General features: G+C 38.1%; 1 protein-coding gene across 3 annotated transcripts in view; it reads right to left on the reverse strand.

The window, feature by feature from the left end:
- The window catches only part of C11H1orf112 (chromosome 11 C1orf112 homolog), a 37248-nt gene that overhangs the window by 525 nt on the left and 9018 nt on the right, over positions 1 to 27705 (reverse strand). Inside the window, exons 5-21 of one of the 3 annotated variants that reach the window (XM_032226122.1) lie at positions 26751 to 26891; positions 25864 to 26026; positions 25570 to 25654; positions 23962 to 24100; positions 23314 to 23394; positions 19892 to 19956; positions 17422 to 17570; positions 16323 to 16452; positions 14680 to 14866; positions 14027 to 14109; positions 13723 to 13774; positions 12710 to 12799; positions 11637 to 11822; positions 10494 to 10616; positions 9832 to 9927; positions 8241 to 8353; positions 1015 to 1119 (exon numbers count right to left, since the gene is read on the reverse strand). In XM_032226122.1, coding sequence (XP_032082013.1) covers positions 1056 to 1119; positions 8241 to 8353; positions 9832 to 9927; positions 10494 to 10616; positions 11637 to 11822; positions 12710 to 12799; positions 13723 to 13774; positions 14027 to 14109; positions 14680 to 14866; positions 16323 to 16452; positions 17422 to 17570; positions 19892 to 19956; positions 23314 to 23394; positions 23962 to 24100; positions 25570 to 25654; positions 25864 to 26026; positions 26751 to 26891 — 1947 coding nt within the window. In that variant the 3' untranslated portion in view covers positions 1015 to 1055. Of the gene's footprint in view, positions 1 to 1014; positions 1120 to 8240; positions 8354 to 9831; positions 9928 to 10493; positions 10617 to 11636; positions 11823 to 12689; positions 12800 to 13722; positions 13775 to 14026; positions 14110 to 14679; positions 14867 to 16322; positions 16453 to 17421; positions 17571 to 19887; positions 19957 to 23313; positions 23395 to 23961; positions 24101 to 25569; positions 25655 to 25863; positions 26027 to 26750; positions 26892 to 27705 lie in introns of those variants that run through there. The other 2 variants (XM_032226123.1, XM_032226124.1) reach the window with 2 other exon arrangements.

Here is a 27705-nt window from a genome sequence, read left to right on the forward strand (position 1 = left end):
TTCCCTTAATTTTTCCATATTGAAATTAATAGTCTTATGTACAAAATAAACCAAAATACACTTCAAAATAGAAACACTATACAACTTCTTCATATATTTTCTTGTCCTCAACAGCTCATACTTTAAGATTTCCATTTCTCCAAAAACATAGCAATAGCAGTTAGACTTATATACCGCTTCATAGGGCTTTCAGCCCTCTCTAAGCGGTTTACAGAGTCAACACATTGCCCCCAACAACAATCCGGATCCTCATTTTACCCACCTCGGAAGGATGGAAGGCTGAGTCAACCCTGAGCCGGTGAGATTTGAACAGCCGAACTGCAGATCTACAGTCAGCTGAAGTAGCCTGCAGTGCTGCATTTAACCACTGCGCCACCTCGGCTCTTGTTACTAAGTAAATATGATCTGCTAAGATAAAACTCAGTCATGAGTATGATTCAAGGATGTTGGTCTAGCTAAAATTAAATCTTCCTTTACAATTATATTGCTAATAATCAGCCTGCTGTTCCCATCCCTATATTCTGTCATGCAAAAAAAGGATTGCAGAAAAAAGAAGAATACTTGTGTTTTTTTTAAAGTAAAATTTGCAAGGCAAAGGCAAAAATCAAGCTTTTCTCTAGAGTTTCCTCACTTTCTCCAAACTTCTGGTTCTGAAATATAATTCGACCTTTCCCCAAAACTGTGAGAGATGCAGAGATTTTGAATTTGTACTTTGGGCAAGGCAAATGTTTTTGCTGCTTTTAATGTTTCCAAATTCCATTACAGATCAGTCCTCTAAAGCAGGGGTTTCCAACCTTGGCAACTTTAAGACTTGCGGACTTCAACTTCCAGTTGGAGGACTCTTCAACTCTGGAAGTTGAAGTCCCCAAGTCTTAAAGTTGCCAAGGTTGGAGATCCCTGCTCTAAAGGACAGGTTCTGTTATACAAATGGATTTCATCATGAGTTAATTACTTGCAACAATCTGAAACAACTTAACTTGGACAATCTAAAACTTGAAAAACAATTGGACTTACCTCTGCAAATTGAGTGAATGACTCTATGGCATGCTGTTGTTTTAGCCAGCTATTGTTAGCCAGTAAAGAACCAAACAAGCAAGACAAGCTGCACAGAAATTGATCCTAACAAGTGAATAATACAATAAGTTTGGTTTAAGCTCTACATTAAAGTAGTAACAACAGAGACAGACTTCTATAATTCATCTACAGCTCTAAAATTAAATCAGCAGTGATTGCTAATAACAAATGGCATTTCACTCCCTCCAGAACAAACCAACTAACTTGCAATAACATAGTGCAGCTATTAAAATGTACTTATGTATACCAGGGGTCTCAAACTCAATTTCATTGAGGGCCGCAAAAGTTTGACCGTGGGGTGTGTGTGTGACCAGGATGGGCATTGATGTCACTTGTCGGGGGAGACTGTGATGGCCCAAGCGCTCTGCCAGCAAAAATGGGCTCCTGATTTTTCGGCTGTGACGGCCTTCTGCAACCCTCTACCAGCGAAAACGGAGCTTGGGAGAGCCGCATGAAGCTCTGTTTTTGCTGGGAGAGGCACCACGGGCTGGTCCTTCATTGTTTCTAGGAAAGCCCTGCAGGCCAGATCTAAGTACCCCAGGGGCCGGATCTGGCACCCGGGCCTTGAGTTTGACAACACTGATATATACCAACAAATTATATTCATCAGGGCAGTAAAGAAATGGAAATATCTTACATATTAGTGACTGTTACTGTATTTTTCAGAGTATAAGACGCTCTGAAGTATAAGACGCACCTAGATTTTGGGGAGGAAAACAAGGGAAAAATATCTGCCTCTGCCTCCCAGCAATTTGCCTCCTTGCAACAAACAGTACAGACAATATGAACTGTTTGTAGTGTTATATTTTAGACTATACTTATACAGACGCTGTTAAAATGTGCTTTCTGGAAGTATAGTTATTCTCTGCTATTTAAAAGAATAGCACTTTTTAAAACAATAGCACTGGGCCTCTTCAGATCAAGCATTTATTTTAAAAGGCCTCTTCATTTTGTTAAGTTCTCTAGAACAATAATAAAGCAGTCTTTAAAAAATAAGCCTAGCAATTTGGACATTCTATAGGCATTTGTAGTTGTTGACTTACCTCCTTGCAGCAAACAGCCTGATTAGCGCAAGAAAAAAAAATCTGCCTCCCAGCAATTTGCCATGTGGAGCAAACAACTAGTTTCACTTTCAATTTCTCCTGATCATCAGTTATTAGAGGCTGCAGGGATTGCTATAGTTTATTGAAGCCTCCACAAGCCCCGTTTGCTGCAAAGAGGTAAATTGCTGGTTGGCAGAGGCCAAAGGGTGGGGGCCGGTGGGTGGGTGGGGCTACATTCAGTGTATAAGATGCACCCAAATTTTCACCCTCTTTTAGGGAGGGAAAAGGTGCGTCTTATACTCCGAAAAATACGGTAGTTTAAAATAAATTTAGAATCAAGCCCAGATGAAGTGTCTTCACCAAATGAAAAAACTATGGCAATAATTAGGGCATGTCAAATTTTTCAACTTTCAATTTCCAAACATTAGGGATGCTCAAAAGTTATGACATGCCTTGAGGACTGTAAAGATTTTAGGTTACTTTAATATACAGTAATTTAGATGTGCTTGGTAAATAACTGCATAAATATAACTTTTTAACATTTTTTTTGGTTTCATTTCACAGGTTTAACTGTCTTTCTCTTTTTGTTAGATGTTATTCTGTCTTAGAATGTTAATACTGCTGGCCTCGTTTCCCTTGAGTGTGATAACTGATCTGTAATGGCTTTTAAAAAAAGACTTAAGACTAGGAACATTCACTCATATAAGCAATCTAATTCGGACGGACAGACTTGTTGCCCGTCTGAACTCCCAACATTGTGAGACATTCTCAGATATGGCCTGCTATTAAGAGAACAAAGTAGTGATGATGCTACAAACTACCCAGCAGTCAGTCTTGCAAGAGACATATTCTATATCCAAAAGTGCTTGAAAAGAGGGAACAAGTGAACAATTCTTTTGTGACCCCTGTTGTAAATTCATGAGTGACAATCTTGAACAAGATCCAAGAGAGCTGGGATCAAACCGAAAACGTATCTCTTGGCAGAGGAAAGCTAGATATCAGAGACTTTCACTGTGAAACTTGAAAAACTGTTTTAACATTCTCAAGTGTAAATGTCAAATTGTTCTGTGTGCCAAATTCGGCTGCCCTGCTGGCTGCAAAAAAAGAAGCTCACATTAACTGTACCTGCCCTAAGGAGATGAAGATACCTTTGAAGGAACTTGCTTTTGTTAAAGGTCAGAGAGGCAAGTTTGGTTCTTTTGGATTGCACCAGATTAGTTGGCCAGAGGTGCCCGAGTAGAAACAACTAGGCAAAAGGCAAAAGCAGCAAGATGATGAGACAGAGGCTCACTAAATATAAGCAGAGAAGTATTCCAGACATTTCGATACTAAGAAATGAAATAATTATCTCTTAAGGTGAAAATAAAGGACAGACAGATGCATGATGAGGAAGACGAATGTGATGGAAGTTATGAAGCCTTAGACTAAACCCATCTGCCCTCTACTTCAAAAGAAAAGACAAATACAATAGATTAGAAATAACCAATGACGCTATGCAGAGCATTAAGATATGGTGTTCATCTACGTGCCACTGCTGCCTTCGTAGATGCTTGCTTGATCATCGAAGAAGACAAGAGACTGGTAGTTGACCACAATACAGTCAAGAGAGCCCAAGGAAAAATTATGAAGTCCCTAGATCAAGAATTTGATTATCTGTATGAAGAGCAAAATAGAATACATCTTCTTCGACAGCCGTACTGATGCAACTAAAATTATATTGAAAGCAAACAATTCAGACCAGCAATTCCCCAGTACCATCCAAGAAGAACATTATTCTGGGTGCAGTGAGCCGGGTGGAAGATATCTTTATTATTTCACTCCAGAAAAAGGCTCAGAACAGGAAAACCTGGTATATTTCCTGAAGAAAAAAGGCATTGACAAAAGCTTGAAGGCCATTGGAGGAGATGTTAATACTGGTTGTGAAAGCGACGTTATGCATTGGATAGAAGTCAACCTTGACCAGGAGGTATCTGGTAGGTGTGTGCATATCCCTGACACTTGATCACAAAATTGAATGGGAAGACCTTGTCAAACAAAAATTGGCAACATGCTAGACAATGCAACAGAACCTAATATTGTTCCTTCATGCACCAGAGTTTCAATTGGTGAGCCTCTCATTTCATTGAGTGACAGTGTTGTAAAGGATCTGTCTACTGATCAAGTGTATGAATATAGAATCACACAGGCAGTAAGGACAGGAGAACTTCCCCACAGATCTGGCTCTTCTGGAAATTGGCCCTATAAGCCATTCACACTGTTTGACAACTGCAAATAAGCTTTGTCGAATATGGGTTTCAACACATGGCTTTAAAGGCCAAACTCTCCAAAAGTTAAGAATGATAATGGAATACATCGTTGGTGTGTATTACCCTTGCTGATTCAACATCAAAATAAACACTCCGGGCTTGAAGGCCCCCACCATGTGGTGTTTCAGCTGCAGCAAAAGAAGGCTGTAGTAGATGTTGTTTTACCAACCATGCAACACTCAGCATGTTAATTTTTCAGTGAAATGATAATCCAGACATTCTAGTGTTCAGATGCTATTCAAGAGAGGAGAGCTGGTGTGCAAATTATCATTGACTTGAGGGGTATAGAATAGTATAACAGAGTTGGAAGACACCTTGGAAGTCCTCTAGTCCAACCCGACTTAGCTAGGAAATCCTATATCACTTCAGACAAATGGTTATCCAATCTCTTCTTAAAAACTTGCAGTGTTGGAGCATTTACAACTTCTGGAAGCAAGTTATTCCACTGATTAATTGTTCGAACTGTCAGGAAATCTCTCCTTAGTTCTAAGTTGCTCCTCTCCTTGATTAATTTCCACCCATTGCTTCATGTCGTACCCTCAGGTACTTTGGAAAATAGCTTGACTCCCTCTTCTTTCTGGCAACACCTGAGATATTGGAACACTGCTATCATGTCAACCCTATTCCTTCTTTTCATCAGACTAGACATACCCAGTTCCAGGAACTGTTCTTTATATGTTTTAGCCTCCAGTCTCCTAATCATTTTTGTTGCTCTTCTCTGCACTCTTTGTAGAGTCTCAACATCCTTCTTACATCGTGGCGACCAAAACTAGATGCAGTATTCCAAGTGTGGCTTTACCAAGGTATTATAAAGTGGTATTCACACTTCACTGTGATCTTGATTCTATCCAGTTGTTTATGTAGCCTAGAACTGTGTTGGCTTTTTTGGCAGTTGCTGCACACTGCCGGCTCACATTTAAATGGTTGTCCACTAGGACTCCAAGATCCCTCTCACAGTTACTACTATTGAGCAAGGTACCACATATACTTGTACCTGTGTATTTTGTTTTTCTTGCTTAAATATAGAACCTTACTTTTTCACCATGAATTTCATTATGTTAGATAGAGCCCAATGTTCAAGTCTGTCAAGATCCTTCTGTATCTTAAGCTATCTTCTGGAGTGTTGCCTATTCCTGCTAGCTTGGTGTCATCTGCAAATTTGATGAGTTCCACATCTATCCCCTTGTCCAAATCATTGATGAATATGTTGAAGAGTTGATTTGAACTCGTCTAGAGTAGACAGGTGTTCACTTACCATTTCTTCCCTATTTAACTTGTGCTCCAAACCTGTTTTTTTGTGGTGCTGTTTTTGATAGGTTGGACTGTTTTTTTCCCTTGTGTAACAACAAATGCAAATAAAATAAAATGAGTTAAGTAGTTCTGCTCTCTCCCTGTTGTTTGTCACCTCCTTGCCACTTTCTCCCAGCAATGGATCAATTGTTTCCTTGACTTTTTTCTTGTTTTTAACATGTTGGAAGAAGCTTTTTTTCTTGTGACTTTTGTCACAAGCATTTGTTCATTATGAGCCTTAGCTTTCCTCACTTCATCTTTGCAGGCGCAGGCTATTTGCTGATATTCTGCCCCTTTCCAGTTTTTATACTTGGCCTTTTTGTGTTTCAATTTGTCAGTTCTTTTTGCAGCCATGCTGGTTTCTTTTGAGAGTTGTTATTTTTCTTCATTGGTATTGTGCTAGACTAGGCTTTTATTGCAGATAATGATGTGCTGGGAAATTTTTCTGTATGTGCAGAATAACACCTTTAATCAACGTCAGAGCATCCACTTTGATGGAGCTGATTGTCTGGTCTAAAGATGTATATGAGCCACCTTTGATGTGCAAACTGACTGCAGCAGAAATAAAGAAGTTCATTGATGAACCAATGCAAGTACCACAGTGGCCCCTGTCATGCCCAATCAATAGAGAGATGTGTGAAACAGGTCCCAGAGGCAGCAAGAAAAGTCTATACACATGAGAAACATGAGAGTTATATCAGAGAGTTATATCAGAGGCCAAGAAGCAAGTCGGTGGCGGATGTCAAAGAACAAATCAAAACAAGCCTTGATGAAACTCGCTTAAACAGTTTTGTAACTCAGAGAATTACTTATGTATCTTTGTTTATGATTGCATGTATTATTTTTTACTTAGCTAAATAAGATTCATGCAGAAAAAAATAGCACGAGGTCTAATTTTGAGAAGATGAAAGTTAACAGTATTTGGATTACAATAGTATTTTGTGGGGTATATGATCAGGCATGGATTAACATACCAAGTTAAACATTATGCAATTGCAAAAATAATAGATTTGAAATCTTGGTGTAAAAAGATGTATTTTAGAACCTCTCACTGAAAAAAATTGCAAAAATTAATTTCCATCCCATTAAATGAAACACTCTAAATTATAGTATGTTTTTGTGTCCTAACACTCACTGTCAAATTGATCTCAGATGCTATAATTTCCAATTTTCCAGTAATTGAAGAGAGAAAAACTAAACTAACATATTCCTCACTGCCAAATCTGTATCTGATATTTATCCAATCTTGTTATTTTGATACATTTGTAAGAAACTGAAGGTTACTTACTTCAAGTTACTAAGTGATTTACTAATCAGATTTTTATTCTAATCCCAAATTCCATCAAAAGGATATATTATTAAATCTTTTGGTGGGAAAAATGGTTGTAACTTCTGAAAGATTGAAAGTACTTGTCTATATTTTCTGCTTTGCAAAAATAAATGTACCTTTAATTATAAGATTGATTGCAATTTGGGGAAGGGGGCTCGGGGGAAATAGGGAGATAGGTTACTATGAACCTGTAGCTCTTATTCTAAAGAGATAACTGTGTCAACAACTCAGAATATATCAATTTAAACTATGATTTTCATTATTGTGTCAAAGGTAGTTTCAGACATCTATAGGAAAAAATAGATGTCTTGTAAAAAAGCAGGCAATAATCCCTGTACGTAATGAAACAAAACATCTATCTGAGAAAGAATTCCTGATTTTGACTCAATTTATTTTTTGCTCTCCATAATGTCACCTCATCACAAATGTCTTGCATGATCACTCTGCCATATGTTTTTGATGTTGAGCAGATATGCATTTTGATACACTGATCTGAGATAAGATATTTAAGATTATGCAGTTCTCTTATAGTTCCGGGATATAAGTATCTGCAGAAATATTTTCTATTAACATCAAGTAAATTGCTTCCTTTTCACACTTTTAAGATTTGTCTTGCTATTATGGACTAAGGCAAGCACTCCCATTTCATTCAAACTTCTTGTTAGTTAAGTATTACCAGTAAACTAAATTGGCCCCTTCATCTTCATGTTCTATCAGAACAACTGGTTTGTCCATGGCTTTCTATGTATAGATCTACCCAAACTTTGGCTTGACTTGAAACAATTACCTTATCATTACCAACTAGAAAGTTAATTTAAATGTCACCTACAGTTCTGTAACTTCTATAATTATAATACTTCATATCTTAATACATGAATATGATGCAAAGGACAGACTGGTTATCTGTAAATAGTAGCATACTTCCCCTCTCCACTGGTCTCTACATTGGTTATTGAAGACTGGGAGAGAATTCTGCCTCCTATTAACAACATTTCTCAGCTTTAGGACATTTTATCTAAATGTAGATCTGCAGGTTTAGACTACATGGAATTTAGACTACAATCATTATTCCTCTTTGTATTAATACAGTATTTAGGAGCCAGTGCTGAAAAGTAACATCTCAACTGCTATTCCTTATGTTTAATGTAACTGTTCCAAAGATTACAACAAAGAAAATATATATTTTGCTTTATTTACCTGGAAATCTGAAGGAATAATAGGTTTCCCACTGAAGAAAGAAAATCTAACATTGCAATCACAACATGATCAGGGGGATTCAATTGCAAAAGGGAAGTTTGCAGTGAAAGTATCTATGGAGAAAATAAGTATCAAACAAGAAAAATTGCAGAAAATAAATTATACTGAATAATCTTTGATGCTGATTTCTATGATCAAGATTCAGTTTGCTCATTTATCTTTTCTTTCTTTTTATAAGATAAACTGCCTACCTTTAGCTCATGAAGACACTATTTGCATATAATATTCAGTAAAATAAAAAAATGAGTGTTGAAGCATTCTGAAAAACTCATTTATGTAAATAGCAGGTCATTTTGGACGGAGTTTATACTTTCTGTCAGAACTGCAATAGTCCTATCTTGTTTTGTGAAATCACACTCTCACACATATATTATTGTTTAATTTGTCTTGACTTTATGCTAACACAGAAAGGGAATTCAATGTCATCAATATAACATATAATAATATAATATAATATAACAATATAACATCAATAACACTATACCCATCCAAAATGTGAGCCTAAATTAAAGTGGAACAAAATTACAGGTGGTCCTCTCTTAATGACAGCAATTTCATTATTGGATTTCCATCATTAATAGCACAGTTCTAAAACACAATTTTGTAGAGCTACACCAGTTACCAACAGCAATTCTGGCACTTCTCATTGCCATCATTAAGCAAATCCTGCACTCTCATTAAGCAAGAAAAGCTCATGGCCGCATTTGTGACACATGAAAAATTAAGATTTAATAAACAAATCATAGAAATAGGATGGTGAGTACTATTCATGGTGATGGTAATTGTGAAATTGGAATTATATTTTTAGCCTTAAGAAAACATGGAGGAAGATAGCAGAATTCAAATACCAGAAAAGATGTTACACAGAAGAAAGTAAAGATCTGTTTTTTTCTTATTCTAGAGAGTGATTAATAGAAAAAACTTTTTTTTAAAAAAATTAGAGGACAGAAGATTCTGATGGCAGGTTAGAAAGACCTTTCTAGCAGTGAGAGTGTTTCAATAGCAGAACCAGTTACCAGAAATAGAGGGCTCATTTGCTTCAGATGTTTTAATTTGCAGTTATTCACTCAACAGGGAAATTAGGGAAATTTGGGAAGCATGAAGTAGTTTGAGTTATTTGTTGCCAGAATTTCTATAATTTGATAAAGAATGGCATTTTCATATCCCCACAATTGATATAACCCCACATTATTTATTTATACATGATGTATATTTAACTAAAACTAGCTTTGAAAAGCAGTACATCAGTCAAGTCTGCATCTAAATCAAGCCTACTACCCATCCGGACCCTTACCACTCTCCCGGCCTTCCGTAAAGCGACCAAGACCTGGCTGTTCCGGCAGGCCTGGGGCTGTTGATTAAAATCCAGCCCCACGTGATTTAATGGATGATATCTTATTTTAAATAATTGTATTTTTAATTTTTATGTTTTTACTTTTGTTGTGAGCCGCCCAGAGTCCCTAGGGAGTGGGCAGCATACAAATCTTATTAAAGTTGCAAAGTTGCAAAGTTCCATCAAATCTTTTCTTACCTGAATTAGCAACTGTGGTTCTAATCTTTCGATGAACAGCTGGAGAAGTTGAAGTGTCAAGCAAAACATCTGCTGGAAGCAGGCTAGACTGGATATCTTAATTGATAAAAGTAACATTTTATGTCACCCCAAGCTCCCATTTCACTTTTTAAACAAGATTCTGGAACTACACATGCAGTTGTTAATATTAATGTCAGAAAGAGGTATATGATTTCTTTGTTGCAGTAGTCAGTTTTATTATTGATCAGCTACTTGCCTTATTAAAACCCTTATTTTAAAACTTACAGAGCAGGTAACCCTTCTTGTATATTGAATTATGAATTAAACTACCTTTTAAATAAGAGGATACAGTTTAAAAAAATATTCTCCATTGGCTTCTGAGATTTCAGGGAATGTGGTAGTGATATAAGGAGAGAGGCTTAATACACTTATTTAAGAGTATTTCTTAGAAAATGGAGGAAAAAAATCATGCCATTTCAAACAGTCATTTTGTCTTTGACAAATGGGGGCTGCACAGAACATTTTTCTTCTGGCACATAACAGACATTGCAATCAGGAATAAGATGGAATACAATTTCCATTTCCCTACCAAAAAATATTTTTATTTCCCTCATTATATCTAAATAAATCAAGCAAATGTAGCTGAAATTAACATTCTTCACCTGCGTAGCTGACAGATGGACTGCAATCTGGCCAAGAGCTCCCATCAGTGCTGCTTGCTCCTCCTCCTCCAGGGTCTCCCTAGCACTCTGGCACATAGACAGCAAGGCCGAGAGAGCCATGTTCTAGGAACCAAGGGAAGAATTGTAAGAAGATAGAAATAATGTAAGAGTCACCTTGCAACAGAACAACTCCTCCAGTCTAACAAAATTATCTTCCAAGATTGAATGCCTACTGGAGTGCTTTTCAATCTCAGCAACTTTTAAGATGTCTGGATTTCAAACTGCCTGGGGAATTCTAGAGTTGAAAGCCACGCTTCCTAATGTTGCTAAGCACTGGCCTAGTACAAGAGGTTCAGGGGCTATAAAACCAAAATTAAGGTAAATCAATTATGTTGGGTTTTTGTTGGAATATTCTGTTCTCTAAAAGCAGCCGAAGCTACGATGCGATACGATCGCATCGATTAGGCCTCCTCCGAATTCCATCTACTAGCCAGTGCAAACTGGCAACTACCCGGAGGAGAGCCTTCTCGGTGGCTGCTCCGACCCTCTGGAATGAACTCCCCGTGGAGATTCGGACCCTCACCACCCTCCAATCCTTCCGCGCCGCTTTGAAGATCTGGCTGTCCCGGCTGGCCTGGGGTTAAGATTCCAACCCCACCCGAATTGTGTGACTGTTGTGCTCTCTTTTAATATGTTGTATTGTTTCCATATTGGAATACTGTTTGTCTTTCCCCCCGTCCCTTTTTGAATTGTGAGCCGCCCTGAGTCCCCCCAGGGAAAAGGGCGGCATACAAATAAAGGAAATTCAAATTCAAATTCCTGTATATTCTCTGGTTTTCTCTGCAACCACGAGGAGGAGGAAAACAGCTAACTACACTCTCTTTTCAAGTAATAGCTTTGTAATTCAGAACTCTCCATGCTTCATGCAGATTCACTGCAGTAGATGGTGCTGGGTACAGTCGGGCCACTCCTCTTTGTAAAGCCAGGAATCATTAAACCCCATATTATGAAAAAACACAGGATTTTGGTCTATCTGTCTATATGGACAAACTTCTCAGAAAAGATGGGAATTAAGGAAGATAAAATAATCCCCATGAGTTTTTAATTTATAAAAAGAATCCTTCGAGTCACACTTTTTCTTACCACTTGTGGAAGTTCATTCAAAGACTTTTCACTATTCAGCCACTCCTGACATTGCACAAGTCCTGCCACAAAAAGTTCATGAGCAACCTGCTGTCTGTGTAATGGTAACAGAGCCTGGAGAGAAAGGTGTTGCCATAGTAGTAAGTTCTCAGAATCTTTTGGAAGAAACTTTTGGGTGAATTTTAACTACAAAGAAATAAAAAACAAAAGCATGGGGTAAGCACTGCATGAAAGTGGAAAAAATTCAACAATTTACTCTTCTATCTAGGATATAACTCTGTTTTCCACCCACAGCAATAACTCTAAAATGTTTATTTATACTTTTAACACTAAAAGAAAAGGCTGTAAAGCTTCAGTCAGTTAGATGCTCTGAGAAATGCAACTTTCACAACCTTTCCACAGTCATTTTCTGGAATCACCAACTATTCCTCTTCTCATACAAATACAAGCAAGACTCCATCACAAGCCACGAGTGTCACTTTTAGGCTATCTGTTTATGAAATACAGAAACCCAAAGGGGATTCTGCCTAGTTTTTAGAAGAGTGTTTTTGTCTTGTTTTGTGGGAAGAGCTCTGATTTTAAGTTATGCAATACCTATTAGGGGACATACAATAATTTACATATGTTGGTTGTCTCCAAATGATGGGAATTGTGACACTAATTTAAATAATATTCATGACAGGAGCTCTGGGAATGCACAGAAGCCTATTGGCTGCTATCTACCCTGCTCTAAAATATTCTAAATGATATCATGAGCAGCCACAAAAGGCACATGATAGAAACACAGAGGCCACAATGAAGAGCATTGAAAGGCATTTCTAGCCATCTTAAATATTTCATACCAGGTGGAAAAATAATTGATAATCAGATTAAAGGAAAAGAAAATCTTCCTTTTTCATTCCATGTTATAATCAATCATCAGAAATAAAGGGTCCTGCAATAATGAGCAAGTATATTCTACCATTTATTGCAAGCAAACAAAAAACTGATTCATATTAGCTAGTGAGTTAATATTCACATTGAAGAAGGAAAGCTCAATATTTATAAGCTGACCCGTATCAGGTGAGACTTGCCTGGTGATCTGGGGCCATCAGAAAGAGCAAACGTCGTAATAACACCCCTAGGAAAGAGACTTGATAACATTCAGCAGGACAAGCTTTTACCTAAATTTGAACACAAAATAGATGGTTTTTAAATGAAACTATATTTAATCAACTTCAACTGAATGCCCAGAATCTGCACCTATGCACAGATTAGCCTAATTTAGGCAGCAATTAAGCCATCCTCATAACATAAGTCATCTTCCTTAACATTTATAAGTTCATCATCAGAAATGCAAATTTTCTGCCATAAATACTATCTAGCCTAACTGGCCAATATCCCTTTCATATCAATCTCTTCAAATGCACTTATTCTTATTTTTAGGAATTTTTCTTATTCAGAAATATCAGAGCACACAAAAAACAAGAAACGGTTTAGTAAAAGTCCCGACAACTTAAGTAAAAATAGAAAACAGATTTCTAAAAAATGCCTACCAAAATTAATCACAACTGAGCACTCCAAAAGAATTTCACCCAAGTAGCAACATTTCAGGGAAAGAGCCCTAAGAGAAAACACTGGCTTAGCCAGGAATACAGTGCTAAGTAATTTGAAAGCACTCAATTTAGACATGTGCCCATCATCACCAATGCAGTAATCAATTTGACTCTTTTTTCTTTACTTCTATTTTCCTAAATAACAAAACCAGCATTTGCCATTTTGGGTATAAGCAAGTCAGGCAAAGGAGGGGAGAAATTAGCATTTTCCTATATTATAAAAGAACACTTTCCAAGGTATGAAAAAATCTGGAATTAGATCCATTTAAATCAGTGGTCTCCAACCTTGGCAATTTTAAGACCTGTGGACTTCAACTCCCAGAGTTCTTCAGCCAGCTTTGCTTTGAGGAACTCTGAGAGTTGAAGTCCACAAGTCTTAAAGTTGCCAAGGTTGGAGACCACTGATTTAAACCACATTGTTCTTTGCCTGACGTTACTATTTCTGCTTAGTTCAAATTAGATTTTTTTTAAGAAAACCAAATGCTGCTTACCAGGTGTGCTATTATAAATGCGTGGTGTGCACACAGGTCTTCTGTTCCATACCTAGAAGATGAGGAAGACAGCGAGATTAGTATATAAATCCATGACCAGCCAATCACGATTACTCTGGAATGATCTTTCAATGGGAACATCTGATTTCAAATTTTCATTTAGTTCTAAGCAAGCTCATTTTTACCCTGAATGGAAAAAAATGGAATAACCTTCTTGATTTTCAAATGTAAAGGGTAAGTAGATAAGCAGCTTGTGTCACCCTTGGCTGTAGCCCCTCATCCTTCAGCACGCTTTTGATCTTACCGGGCAAGGAAGCACCAGACATCCATAGCTAGAAGAGCCATGATCATATTTGGACCTAATACAGTTTCCAGCAGGAAAGATTCCTAAACATTAAATAGATTAAAAAAAAACCAGAGACAGAGAAATTAAAAGTTGGTTTTTTAATTGTCATTCCATAGGCAGTAAAGAGAAAAGGCAGACTCCCAGTTGAATAGAACTACAGAAAAATACTTTAGGATTTAACTAGCAGCTTTCAGCGCATTTTAAATTATACATTATAATTGTTGCATTAAGAAATCATGATTCTATTTGGGAGAAAGTGTACACTTCTTACTGGATATATCACATTATCACCAACAAATAACACAAGGCTACAATATGAAATGTACATCTTTAGAGAAAATATATTCTGAGTAAAGTATTAGTAAGATAAATAATAATGGGGAAATGGTTGGAGGAAAGAGCAACAACGTAATGAAAAGCTGAAGCTAATAAGAGCTCGATTTTAATAATGATAATATAATGTGTGCATTTCTTTTATTTTTAAATCACAATTATTGATGTGCTAGTGTAATCCACATTAGTGAAGCATAATCTATCCAAATCTCCCAAAATAAATGCCTGGTTTTAAAGTTCAAACACTGTTCCAAGTTAAGAGTTGCAATATTTCTTACCAGTAAATGGAAATGTGAACCTGAGAGGGATGGTATAAAGCTACACAGGTGAATGCAAACATAGTGGTAAAAGGTGAGAGGACCCTCAGCTTGTTCTGTCTCTGTTGCTCTTTGCAAGAAGACAGGAAGAGAGAGCTCACTAGGGCACTGCTGGAGACTAAGCAGTAAGGCTGCAAACAAGGGCAACCTGTGAGGAAACAGAACAGAAGAATTCATGCTCTACAAAGATCCTTGGTACTCGTCCTCATACCGTGTTTCCCTGAAAATACAACCTGTCCTGAAACTAAAGCCTTGCCACATTTATTCGCGTGGGCAAAAATATAAGCCCACCCCCGAAAATAAACCCCCTGGACAACCCCCCCTCTGGCCAGGTAGAGCACCGCTCACCGACATAGCGGTATCCTGAAGGCGCCAAGCCACAGGAGCCGGGGGGGAGAAAGGCGCTAACATTGCTTGGTGCCTTTGGGATACCACTAGAGTGAGGAGTGGTGTTCTGCCTGGCTGGAGGGGGGAGTTGCCGGGCAGCTGCTCCCTTGCAAGCGGGCTCCCGAAGAGCCGGGCACAGCCTCAGGGGCAAAGCAGCCATGAGGTGACCAAGCTCATGAGCAACCGCCCGGCACCCCCCCTCTCCACCTGGACAGAGCGCCATTCACTGACCTAGGGAGTATCCCTAAAGCGCCAAGCCACGTGGCGCTCTGCCTGCTCCCCAGCTCCCGCAGCTTGGCTGCCGTCTGTAAGAGAGTCTTCTGGACAGAGAGTCTTCCAGCAGCCAGCCCACAACCATAGAGAGCATTCCTAGAGCAGCCGCTGCTGGAAGACTCAGCAGCCAAGTTTGGGAGTTTGGAACCGGAGAAGACATTATGCTCGGAGTGCGGCGGTGGCTGCTGCTGCAGGAAGAGCTGGGGCCGCACATGTTGAGGCTAGGAGGCATGCCTGCTGGAGGCGAAACAGGCGCTCGCGCAACCCCCTTCTCTAGCCGGGCAGAGCTCCATGCACTGATCTAGCGGGTATCCCTAATGTGCCAATCTGCGGGAGCTGGGGAGCGGGCAGAGTGCCACATGGCTTGGCGCCTTAGGGATACTCTCTAGGTCAGTGAATGGCGCTCTCCCCGGCTGGAGAGGGAGGTTGCTCATGAACTTGGTCACCTCATGGTTCATTTCGCCCTTGAGGCTGTGCCTGGCTCTTTGGGAGCCAGTTCGCAAGGGAGCAGTCGCCTGGCAACCCCAAAACAATAATCCATTTTCTATAATAAGCCCAAGGCCATATTTTGTAAGTAAAAAGAAAATAAGACCCTGACGTATTTTCGGGGAAATATGGTACATCACTAAAACAAATAGAAACTGAAGCATATTATTAATCACTAGATTACTAGAAAAAACAGACTGAAGAATGACACCAATTATATAAATCAAATATAAGTTAGTATGTCATCATTAGTATTGTAAACAGATTAATTTAAAACTCAATGTTGAATTTCACTTGCTTCATTAAAAACAAATACTACATTTCCTTCACTAGAACAATGTAATCTGTTTTCATAAAGTAAGTTCAGGCCTTGTCAAGGTCTTGGCTTATCAGCAGAGAATAATCAGGCTCAAATACACCCACATATGCCAACACAGATTCATGGCAGTAGAAAGCACCTGGGAATCTCTTCTGGGAGCTGACTTCCACTGTTCCACAGAGCCTGCACATCCTGGGGCTGGGATGGTAACATCTCCATTAGAGAAAGAAGAAGCTGACACTGTGGAAAGTGCAGCTCAGGAGAGAGAGCTGAAGTTTGGAAAAATAGACAGCAAATGCATTTTGGTTAAATAAATAACAAAATAAATACATAATTTTTATTGACTTCTCAAGTTTGACAAGTTTAACTAATCCACAAAAATGAGCAACTCTAGAAATATTAAAATTTATATCTTGATAGTGCATGGAACTGAAATTTGTAATGACAACCCAAACTATCTAACTAGAAAAACTATATTTTTAAAATATTTGCTGTTCATTTTGCAAATGTTTAAACTGTATTTTAATTTCTTTCCTGCTTTGGTAGTTCATCTCAGTTCTCATTAGCAGTTTGAAGAGTTAGAAACAATCATGATTACTCATGCTTGAGCTACGCTGTATCTAAAAATATAAAGAAATCAGATGCAGCTAACATATTACTTTGTTTTTGTCTAAAAATCCCATTAGCTATAATAAGAAAATAAAAGACTTCTCAAGTTTGACAAGTTTAACTAATCCACAAAAATGAGCAACTCTAGAAATATTAAAATTTATATCTTGATAGTGCATGGAACTGAAATTTGTAATGACAACCCAAACTATCTAACTAGAAAAACTATATTTTTAAAATATTTGCTGTTCATTTTGCAAATGTTTAAACTGTATTTTTATTTCTTTCCTGCTTTGGTAGTTCATCTCAGTTCTCATTAGCAGTTTGAAGAGTTAGAAACAATCATGATTACTCATGCTTGAGCTACGCTGTATCTAAAAATATAAAGAAATCAGATGCAGCTAACATATTTATTACTTTGTTTTTGTCTAAAAATCCCATTAGCTATAATAAGAAAATAAAAGAACTTGAATTAAGCAGGTTATGTCAACATTAGATTTGAAAATGCACGCAATACTATTGCAGTGAGTCTATATTTTACAAGAGATGAATAAGGAAAAGTGCCTTTGTATATACAATAATATTTCTTTGTGACAAGTTAAAGTACTGGAGCGTATTCATAAACCTACCTAAAGTTTTACTTAACACGACTTCTACGAAAGGCCTAAAGGAAAGTAACGGGGGGAGGAGAGAATCCAGTGACATTAGGAATCCCTTGGCTATTTCATCCTGATGAGCCTCGGAAATCACCAGAGCATGAAGACTTGGTGGAAATTTACTGTTGAAAAAGAATGCAGAATGTCTCATTGCTGTATGCATTATGCAAGTCTCATTTCTTATACAGTGTTTAACATGCCCTTAACTATTGAGGTATAATATTAAATATTAAAAATGAACCTTTAGGACTCAAAACAGTACAAAGCACAGCCATTTATAGATTTTCAAATATCTTATTCCCAACTGATTAGAAGTTCATTTAGCATTTCAGAAAGACCTTATAAGATAACCAATGTACTATCAGGAATAAGCTATTGTGAGCTACAGTTTAGTCAATACATATGGGAGGGCCTAATTGATATAAGATTTAAACATGCTGAGATGAGGCAGGGAGAAAAACTGAGTTACTTTACAAAATCTTATTTACAAAAATATTAGTCTTAAAAAGTACAGGTAGTCCTCAACCTACAACCACAATTGAGCCCAAATTTTGAATTTTGCCCCATTTTACAATCTTTCTTGCCACACAGTTGTTGAGGAATTGTTAAATTAGTAACCCAGTTAAGTGAATCTAGCTTCCCCATTGACTTTGATTTTCACATTGCAAAAGGGGATCACATAACCCTGAGACACTGCAACCATAATAAATATGAGTCAGTTGCCACATGTGTGAATTTTAATCACGACCCTGGGCATGCCACAACAATCATAAGTGTGAAAAACGGTTATAAATCACTTTTCGGTGGTAACGTGGCCAATGATTTTTGTGCTTCTCCAATCAAACTGGTGCTGTTTGGTGTTGGTAGAGATTAAGGATTTGCCAGCTAGTGTTTGTAGTTCCTGGTTTTTAACTGTTGTGATGATTATCCTACGTAGAATTGGTTGCAATGGTTACAGTTGATTTTGTAGATTACATTGTTTCATTCATCCTTCTTCTGTATTTTGCCTTTGGTTCTGGATAATTCCTAGTGGAGTGTGGCTGTGGGTTTGTGAGATATTGTTATTCCTGGGGATTCTGGCTGTTGTTTCAGACACTTCTTTTGTGTATAGTAGGGTTAGTTTTTGCATGGTGGTTGGCTGTGTGGTGTGTTGTGATTTGGATGCTGTGTGTCAGAATATGAAGTTTTTGGGATAGCCATTAGGGAGAAAGACGTCGAGCTGCCGTTTCTCTTCTGCTTTTCTTAATACTGTGGTGCTGTAGTGTGTCCTGGCCTTTCTGAACAGGATTTGGACACAGCTTCTGGTGCTTTGGAAAATAAGTTGACTTCTTCTTTGTGGCAGCCCCTCAAATACTGGAACACTCCTATCATATCACTACTTCTCACTCTCCTCTCCAAACTAGCCATACTCAATTTCTGCAACCGTTCCTATGTTTTAATCTCATGCCTTTATTTGCTCTTCTCTGCACTAATTCCCAAGTCTCAACATCTTTTTTTATAATGTGTTGACCAAAACTGGATCCAGTATTCCAGGTGTGGTCTTACTAAGGATTTATTTTGTGTTGCATGTTGGGATTTTCTCACAGCTTTCATTTCAATACAGGGACATCATGACTGACCACCCATTCTTCTTGCAATCGGGTAAAATACAGTCAGTGTATTTGCCTACAAACTGACTTAAACTTGGCTGAGCAAGAACTGATGGTAGACAAAAATATGATAAAAAGTATCTGTATATATGAAATAGTAATATGCAGGAGGACATTATCATGCACTACATAAACATTGGGTTTATGCATTTAATAAATACTGGGCATATGAATTTAATAAATATGAATTTCTGTTCCAGTTCTGAATAATACAAAATTTTGGCCCTTTCCCGCCCATGATAGCTAGCATTCTCTCTTCTAGTGATCAATGTGTTTGCTGTATGTTTTTCAACTACCTGTTATCTAATAGGATACTATGCTTCCCAAAGACTCCAAATTCAAAGATTTTTTTCCCTGGTTGTTAATACCCCCATTCATTTAACCATTGAATAATGGTTTTTGTTTGGGGATGTTATTGTTGCTATCTGAACCAGAGATCCCTTGAAACAGTATCTTGCTTACAGGAAAACAATTTAATATTTTTAAGTTCTGTGGTTATGGAGCCTTGTTACATGTAATGCATATGATTTGGGAAGACAGGAAATTATGCTTTTGCTTATTATAATCCATAATATAGCAATAGCATCACAGACTCATTCCGCATACTCAGCACTAGGCTTTAGTTTATGTGGCTCATTTCTTGAATACCAAAAATTCCAGCTTTGTAATTCCAAATTTGAAAATCATATCTGGAAAATGGCTTTCAAATTAGTTCCATATTTAAGCTCAGGAAACAGGGATAGAGGGAGCATTCTACAGTAAAATCAAATAGATATTAGCTATGTTTCATTTACCTGTATATTTGAAGATATGTCTGGTGAAGCTGATAGCAAGAATCTACTAGGAATGAAGTGAACTCCTGTAAACAGCATTAAACAGTGTTAAATACAAATGCCAAAAACTCCAAAACCAATCAGAGGGGATACTGAGCAACAGTAAACTAGAATCAGAGGCCAAGAATCCAGATAGAGTTGTGCTCTCTAGTATTTATGGACTGGAAATGCTCTTTAATCCTTAGCTATGCTGGCACTTGTGATGAGAAACCTATTTGTGCAATTATAACTACCGTATTTTCACCCATATAACCCGCCCACGCAGATAACCCGCACACGCACATAACCCGCGGGTTTTCTGGATCGTGTAAAATGTTTCCCGTATACCCCGCCCACGCATATAACCCGCCCACGCATATAACCCGCGGCGAGTAAAAGAGAAGGGAAACAGCTGAGATGGGGGGGGGAAGAAACGGAGAAAGAAAGAAGCCTGCGCACGCTGGGGAAGAGGAAAGGAACGAAGGAGAAGGAAACAGCTGAGATCGGGGTGGGGGAAGAAACGGAGAAAGAAGCCTGCGCACGCTGGGGAAGAGGAAAGGAACGAAGGAGAAGGAAACAGCTGAGATCGGGGTGGGGGAAGAAACGGAGAAAGAAGCAAGCCTCCGATCGTGTAAGCCTCCGATCGTGTAAAATATTTTCTGTATACCCCGCCCACGCATATAACCCGCAGGGGGGCGCTGTGCATGTAAAAACCGCATATAACCCGCGGGTTATATGGGTGAAAATACGGTAATATGCTACTTCAAATAAAGCAAATTTTACCCACAACCCGATCACACTCCTTCTCAGCTGTTGTAATGTAGTTCTACTAAGAGCCAGCCTTGAAAAGTACTGCAAAGTTCAGCAGGCTCAAAACATGGTACAGCTAGATATAAACTAGCACAAGATAGAAGAGTCAAAAGTGCCTATACTTATCTGCCCAGATGACTCATTGCTTTCCAAGTATTGTTTAGAATATTCGTGTTAACTTTTAAAAACCTGACTGGTTTACAGGGAACCATTTTTCTCATGTATCTAACTGGATACTGAACTATTGTGGCCCAGCAGGAGCCGTTGGAGCTGCCACCAGACTCCGACAGCAAGGGGCCCTATGTGTTGGTTCTGGAGGATGTGGAGGACCCTGGACAGGATGCCGACTCCGAGCAGGGCGCAGAGAGGCTGGTTGGCCACCAGGAGGCGCCTGAGCCTTGGACCAGTGGGGAGGAGACAAGGGAGTGTGATCCCGACATCCTGCATTGGAGCAGTGGGGAGGAGCCAAGGGAGTTGTTCCTGGATGCCCGGCAATGAAGAGCTAATAGGCGTAAGGAGCAGTTACGCAGTTACAGGAGATAATTGCACTCAGTTGGTGGTAATTAGGCTCCTCTCAAGACTATAAAAGGAATGATTGTGCACACACCCTTTGCAGGAGTTAATGTATTCACTAAAGTTGGGAGAACTCTCGTGGCTAGCTTGGCAGGCTGGATTGCTGCCAAGGTTAGTCTGTGCTGGATTGCTGCCAACGTCTTGTCTGTGCTGGATTGCTGCCAACGTCTGGACTGTGCTGGATTGCTGCCAAGGTCCTGTCTCTGTGTTAATAAATCCTTGCAGTATGGCATGCTTTGGTGTAGGACGAGGGGGGTCAGAACACTGAACTATCCATTCTTTCTGTCAGAGTCCATTTCTCTGGGGCAGAGGAGAGAGCCTTGCTCCTGGCATTGCTCCCAGGTTGTGGGCTACATTACCATAGAAGTTATTTTGCCCTCCCATTCTCTTTTGCCAGGGATTTATTTAATTAATTGATGAATTAATAAAAAATATTTTTTGTACTTTTAATTTAATTTTGTATTTTTAATTTTAATAATTAGTTAGCTGCTTTAATTGCAGAAGACAGGATATAAGTCACATGAATAATTATAAACATACATTGATTTAAAACTATGAATTTTAAAATTTGTTATCCTGCCCAATCTTGAGGGTTACACACAGTTCGGGCAAGGCAACAAAGAGACTTGCACATTAAATTAAAGATTCAGAAATCAAATGAAGTTTTCTTTTCTGTAATTGAGCAGCGTCACTGTCACTGTAGTTTGATATCATCTCTGATAAATGACAGGATTGCACTCACTGTTGGGGCCAAATGATGTGCAAGATCTCCTGGAAGCATTTTAAAGTTTAGAAATGGGGTTAATACCATATTTTTCGGACTATAAGACGCACCAGAGTATAAGACGCGTCAGGCCTGCAGTTATATTCCTTTTGGGATTTTTGGCCTGCCACACTCTCTATTATTTTCCTATGCTGTTTCATTAGTGTAGTAATTGGGAGGGGGACTAGAAAGGAGTAGAATTGTGGAATGTGTTGTTGTCATTCTTTTCTAGAAGCTCAAGGTCATCTTTTGTCTCCGCACCTTTGCACCTCACCGGAACCAGCTGGGTGGAGATGCCAGCGTGGCCAAAGAAGATTGGACCATGTGATGGATTTATGGGTGTGGGGATAAGATCATGAACTTTCAACTGGGTGGAATCCCAGGAAGTTTTCAGATTTGGGATTCCACAGTTCGTTGCCAACATGTCTGTCTTATTAAATTGGAACTTTAAGGATAGCTCTGCCTTGGACTCTGATTTAATTCTGCATGATATTTGGAATGTTGACAAGATGCGCCAAGATTTTGAAGAGGCAAATAAAAAATAATAATTTTTTTGCACTCTGCAAACCTCCCAAAAACGGCCCATTTGTCACGAAAACGGGCCTGTTTTTTTTCTTCAAAAAGAAAAAAAAAGGGCATGAATAGCCCTTAGGAGGCTTGTAGTGTGTTCCGGGGTGGAGGGGGGCAAAAATGAGCAAAAAATGGCCCGTTTTTCACAAAAACAGGACCTTTTTGTCAAAAAAAGGGCATTAGGAAGCCTACAGAGTGCTCCTGGGGGCTGGGCAAAATTGAGCCAAAAACGGCCTGTTTTTTTCTCATTTCTGCCCTCCCCAGCCACCAGGAGCTCTCTGAAAGCCTCCTACAAGCTATCCATGGCCATTTTGGTGAAGGGGGCGGCGTTTCGGGATGCAAAAAATGCTGTATTCAGGGTATAAGATGCACCCAGATTTTCAGCCTCTTTTTTGAGGGAAAAAGGTACGTCTTATACTCCGAAAAATACGGTACTACATTTGCCAATATAATTTAATGTTACTTAATTTGTAATGTAGTTGAGAATATTTCCATCAAGAAGTGTTTGTTGATTTAGAAGTATTACACAGAATACTACCATTAGTATTCAAATGGAAGATTTACAGAAAAAGAATAGAACAAAGTTTGGCCATGTCCATTTGTGGCTTTGGGTAAAAAGTGCATGGCACCACCATTAGTAAGAATGCTAAATTAATTTAATAAAATTGAATCCAATTACAACTCTTACCTTGATATAGTGCATTAGAGAATTGGTAAAGAATCTACACAGTTTTATCGTTCTCTGGAATATCTTGTAATCAATAATCTCCTATTAAAAAAAATAGAATACCTGAAATGTACAGCAGTAACAACGTCCTAGAAAAATTATCTAAATTCAAGTTATCTCATTCCCACTCCTCTGGACAAGTCAATTCTGGATAGGCACTGCAGCAATATAGAACAGAGGTCTTCTAATGCATGATGTGCATGATATTAACAATTTTAACATGATCAGAACAAGTGAGGGGGAAAACACTTGGTTATACTATAAAATTTGTGGTTCAGCTGCTAATGTGCCCCTTTTAGTTGTGTAAATTTAATAATCTGATACAAGTGCTTAAGAATTTTGAAAACAGGCTGATTTTTAGCAAGATCTTTGCTTCCATTGTATGTCAAGCATTTTATGGCTAGTCTGAAAAAATTATAATTTGTATGCCAGGATATAACATGCTTGATTTAAGAAAACTACAGCATTTTTTTCCATGAAGTTCCTGCTAAACCACTGCATTACAGCACCAGATTAAGGCTTAGAGCCACACTAGTTAGGGCCTGGAACTTTTTGTCCCAACATATCTGGGAGCATCAGTTTAAGGAAGTTGTGTTATAATCTAGTCACCTGTGTTCCAGACAGTTTCATGTGTTCAGCCAGCTTCAAGCAAGATTCGAAAGAAAACAAGATGTCCTCACAAAGTCCACTAAAGATATCTGAATGTTTCAAACTGTCCTTTATTAAGGATTTGTGCTTGAGAATCTGCCTGGCAAAGAAAAATATTCAACAGTTCTTAAATGATCATCAGATTTGGCATTGTTCTTTCTAACAATGAACAAGTGTGGGTATGGCAACTAGTATCTATGGGGAAGATCAGCATCTGTCTCTATTGATGCGGACAATATTAGAGAAGTTGAAAAAAGTTCTTAGATGTCTTTTTTCTTCTTCCTGTATTTCTGGTTTACATTTGTGACCAAATGACCCAGGTTCATCGATTCATATTGAGTGATTTACCAGATGTTGAAGCAACAATGGTCCTGAGTAGATGAAACTATGGCATCCAGAAATGGGACTCACATTCTACAAACTGGGAGGGCTCATAGTGAGATTTGTACCTAAAGTTGATTGCAGCTGCTCTCAGAGATGTTTGGAGTCATGGAGTTACAACAACCTGCTTGGGGCAAGTTTGACAAAACAAATGTAGCACATAGTTTTCTCTTGGGATTATAAATCTGAACAAATGCTGACTAAAGGTCAAGAACGTATTGTCACAATTTTGCTGTTTTCAAAAAGCATCCCTATAGGCTCTGAAGATTACTCAAATGAGATAATCAGATACCAGATATTCAGAGAATCCTGAATAATTACCCTAAAAAAACAAGCTATGATCTTAAGAGCCAAGGTGGCGCAGTGGTTAGAGTGCAGTACTGCAAGCCACTTCAGCTGACTGCTATCTGCAGTTCGGTGGTTCAAATCTCACCGGCTCAAGGTTGACTCAGCCTTCCATCCTTCCGAAGTGGGTGAAATGAGGACCAGACTGTGGGGGCAATATGCTGACTCTGTAAACCGCTTAGAGAGGGCTGAAAGCCCTATGAAGCGGTATATAAGTCTAACTGCTATTGCTATTGCTATCTTATCAGAAGTCAGAAGTGGAAGAGGATGTATCTGTACATAATATTTACTACAAAATGGGTACTGCTCCTTGTCAAGTATGGTATAAGGTCCCCTGTTCAAACAAAGGATTGGACTAGAAGACCTCCAAGGTCCCTTGCAACCATGTTATTATGTTCTACATCAATCGTAAGAACACTGAAGAACCTTATAATTAGTCAGCTGGTCCTGAAAGTCAAATTAGTTTGCTAGGTAGGGAAGAGTTTTAGAACAAACAAAAGAATGTATTTCTACCTGTAAACTCATAAGTTATCTGTGGAATTAATTACCCCAGAATATGGAGATACCCATGAACTTAGATGGTTTTAAAGGGGTATTAGATAAATTCATGGAGGTTTATCAAAGTCTTGAAGACTTAATAGCCCTCCTGCTTGGGAAAATCAAGCCTCAGTACACTAGTTGCAGTGAAACAGTGAAGAGAGAAGTTAGATTTGCATCTTCTGCTGTTGAATACGCCCAACATTCCCGGTGTGCTACTGCAAGATACAGAATGCAGGATGGAAACCCTATCCAATTCCCTTCTAAACTTTTGATTGCATAATTAAATTGATAGCTGAAAATTACCTGATTATAAACTTCCATGTGTTTGCGTGAAGTGCATGATCTATGCTAGAAATAGCAGAACAGATCTCCAGCATAGTGTGAATCACTATAGAGGAAACAAATATAAAAATTAAATGCAAGCAAAAAATCAGTATTGAATACAATAAATGGATATGTTGAATATATAGTCAATGAAGACTTTCTATTAGTTTCATGAAATTCCATTTCTTTAACAACAACGTTCATCAAAAAGAAGAGCACTTGGACATTTAGTGCCATATATCAATAAAGTGAGATCTATTTAAAAATACAAACCTGATGCCATAATTCTTATGCTGTCTTCAGTAGCACAGGAATTTATAGTCAAAATATCCAGTAACACCATAAGCTGTTTTTGCAAACTATAGGTCCCCTTAAACAAAGACTGTAGTAAATCAGAAACCATGTGGAGACACTCTGCGTATAAAGTTTCACTGCTCTGTAGCAAAACAGAAATTCAAAGATAAAATTATTAGATTACTAAATCAGCAGTTGATATGGTCCAAGAAACTTGGAAGTATCTATTCAATAATTAATATTACAGATAATTTCATCTTTCATATTATCTACAACTGTTAAAACATTAGTGTTTGGGAGAATTTTTAAGAAGGTATCAATGTGCACAATATGGAATTAAATTACAAACCAAATTTCTCAAAGCTGTACTGATTACAAAGCAAATATTGGGGATTATAAGTTATTTTATAGTAAAATCAAATACTTTCTTAGCAATATAAAAACACTTTGAATTGAAACATTTAAGATTAGAATATATTCGGCAAGGTCAGAAAAAAAAATTTCAAATTAAAAATGGTTTACACTTAAATTTAAAATGGTTTGCACCTTCTATACACTAATGTTATTGTATCTTATCTTAATTTATATTGCATCGAAGTTTCATGATAATTTACACTTAAAATGTAATGAATAAAATGAAGTTGCCGGTCTGCAGTAATCTTAATTTCACTTTTGTGCGTTAGATAGGATTTTTTTATTTTTTACCGTGTATGATTACAATAATAAAATTGATTCTATCATATAACTATTAAAATTCCTATTAACTTTGCAACTTCATTTCCTAAGAACTAAAGATGACTTTAGTATTAATTTGCTTCACCAGTTTTGTATCTGTCAGTTCATTTTCAAAACATAGCCTCACTAACCTTGCAGTGTAGAAATGTGTTCTTGATTACATGAAGAACAGAAGAGGGAAGGCTATAGACATGTTCTAAGGGTACCATTTCCTGCCTACTACAAATGTGTTGCACACAATCTGTTAATACTTGCAACATATGTATCAGGGCCTGTAAGAAAAAAAGTACTATTAATAAAAAAAATCAATAAATGTTGCAAAACTATATTAAATCATTTGGAACAACAGGGACCATATATAAGGTTGCTATTTGTGGATTATAGCTCTCCCTTTAACACCATTCTACCCAATAGGATGTTTCTTAAAATGTCCAATTTGGGTATAAATCAGAGGATTTGTTTGTGAATAAAGGATTTTCTGACAGATAAGCCACAGTCAGTAAGGATGGAATCTCATTACTCTTCTACTCTGATATTAAACACAGGAGCCCCCCAGGGTTGTGTGCTAAGCCCCTTCCTTTATTCTTTGTACACACATGACTGTACCCCATTGTATAACACCAACACAATTATTAAATTTGTGGATGACACAACAGTGGTGGAGTTCATTAGTAAGAACAATGAGTCTACTTATAGGAAGGAAATACAAGGGCTGACATTGTGGTGTAAAGAAAATAATCTTACACTTAACACCAAAAAACCTAAAGAACTTATAATTGACTTCAGGAGGAAGAGAGATGTACATTTGCCATTGTACATAAATGGCAAGGAGGTGGAGAGGGTTGGTAGTTTTAAATTTCTGGGCAATTATATCTCGGAGGACCTCTCATGGACCATGAATGCTAACATGCTTGTGAAGAAGGTACAGAAGAGGCTGGACTTCCTGAGAATGCTAAGGAAGATAAATCTATCTCAACATCTACTTCTGTCCTACTACTAAGAGAAGCTCTGCAGCGGACAAAAACGCTATACAGAGAATCATTAAAACTGCCCAGAATATCACTGGGCTCCAGCTACCAGTCCTGG

This window comes from Thamnophis elegans, chromosome 11 (assembly GCF_009769535.1).
Source record: "Thamnophis elegans isolate rThaEle1 chromosome 11, rThaEle1.pri, whole genome shotgun sequence".
In the NCBI taxonomy this organism is placed as follows: Eukaryota; Metazoa; Chordata; class Lepidosauria; order Squamata; family Colubridae; genus Thamnophis; species Thamnophis elegans.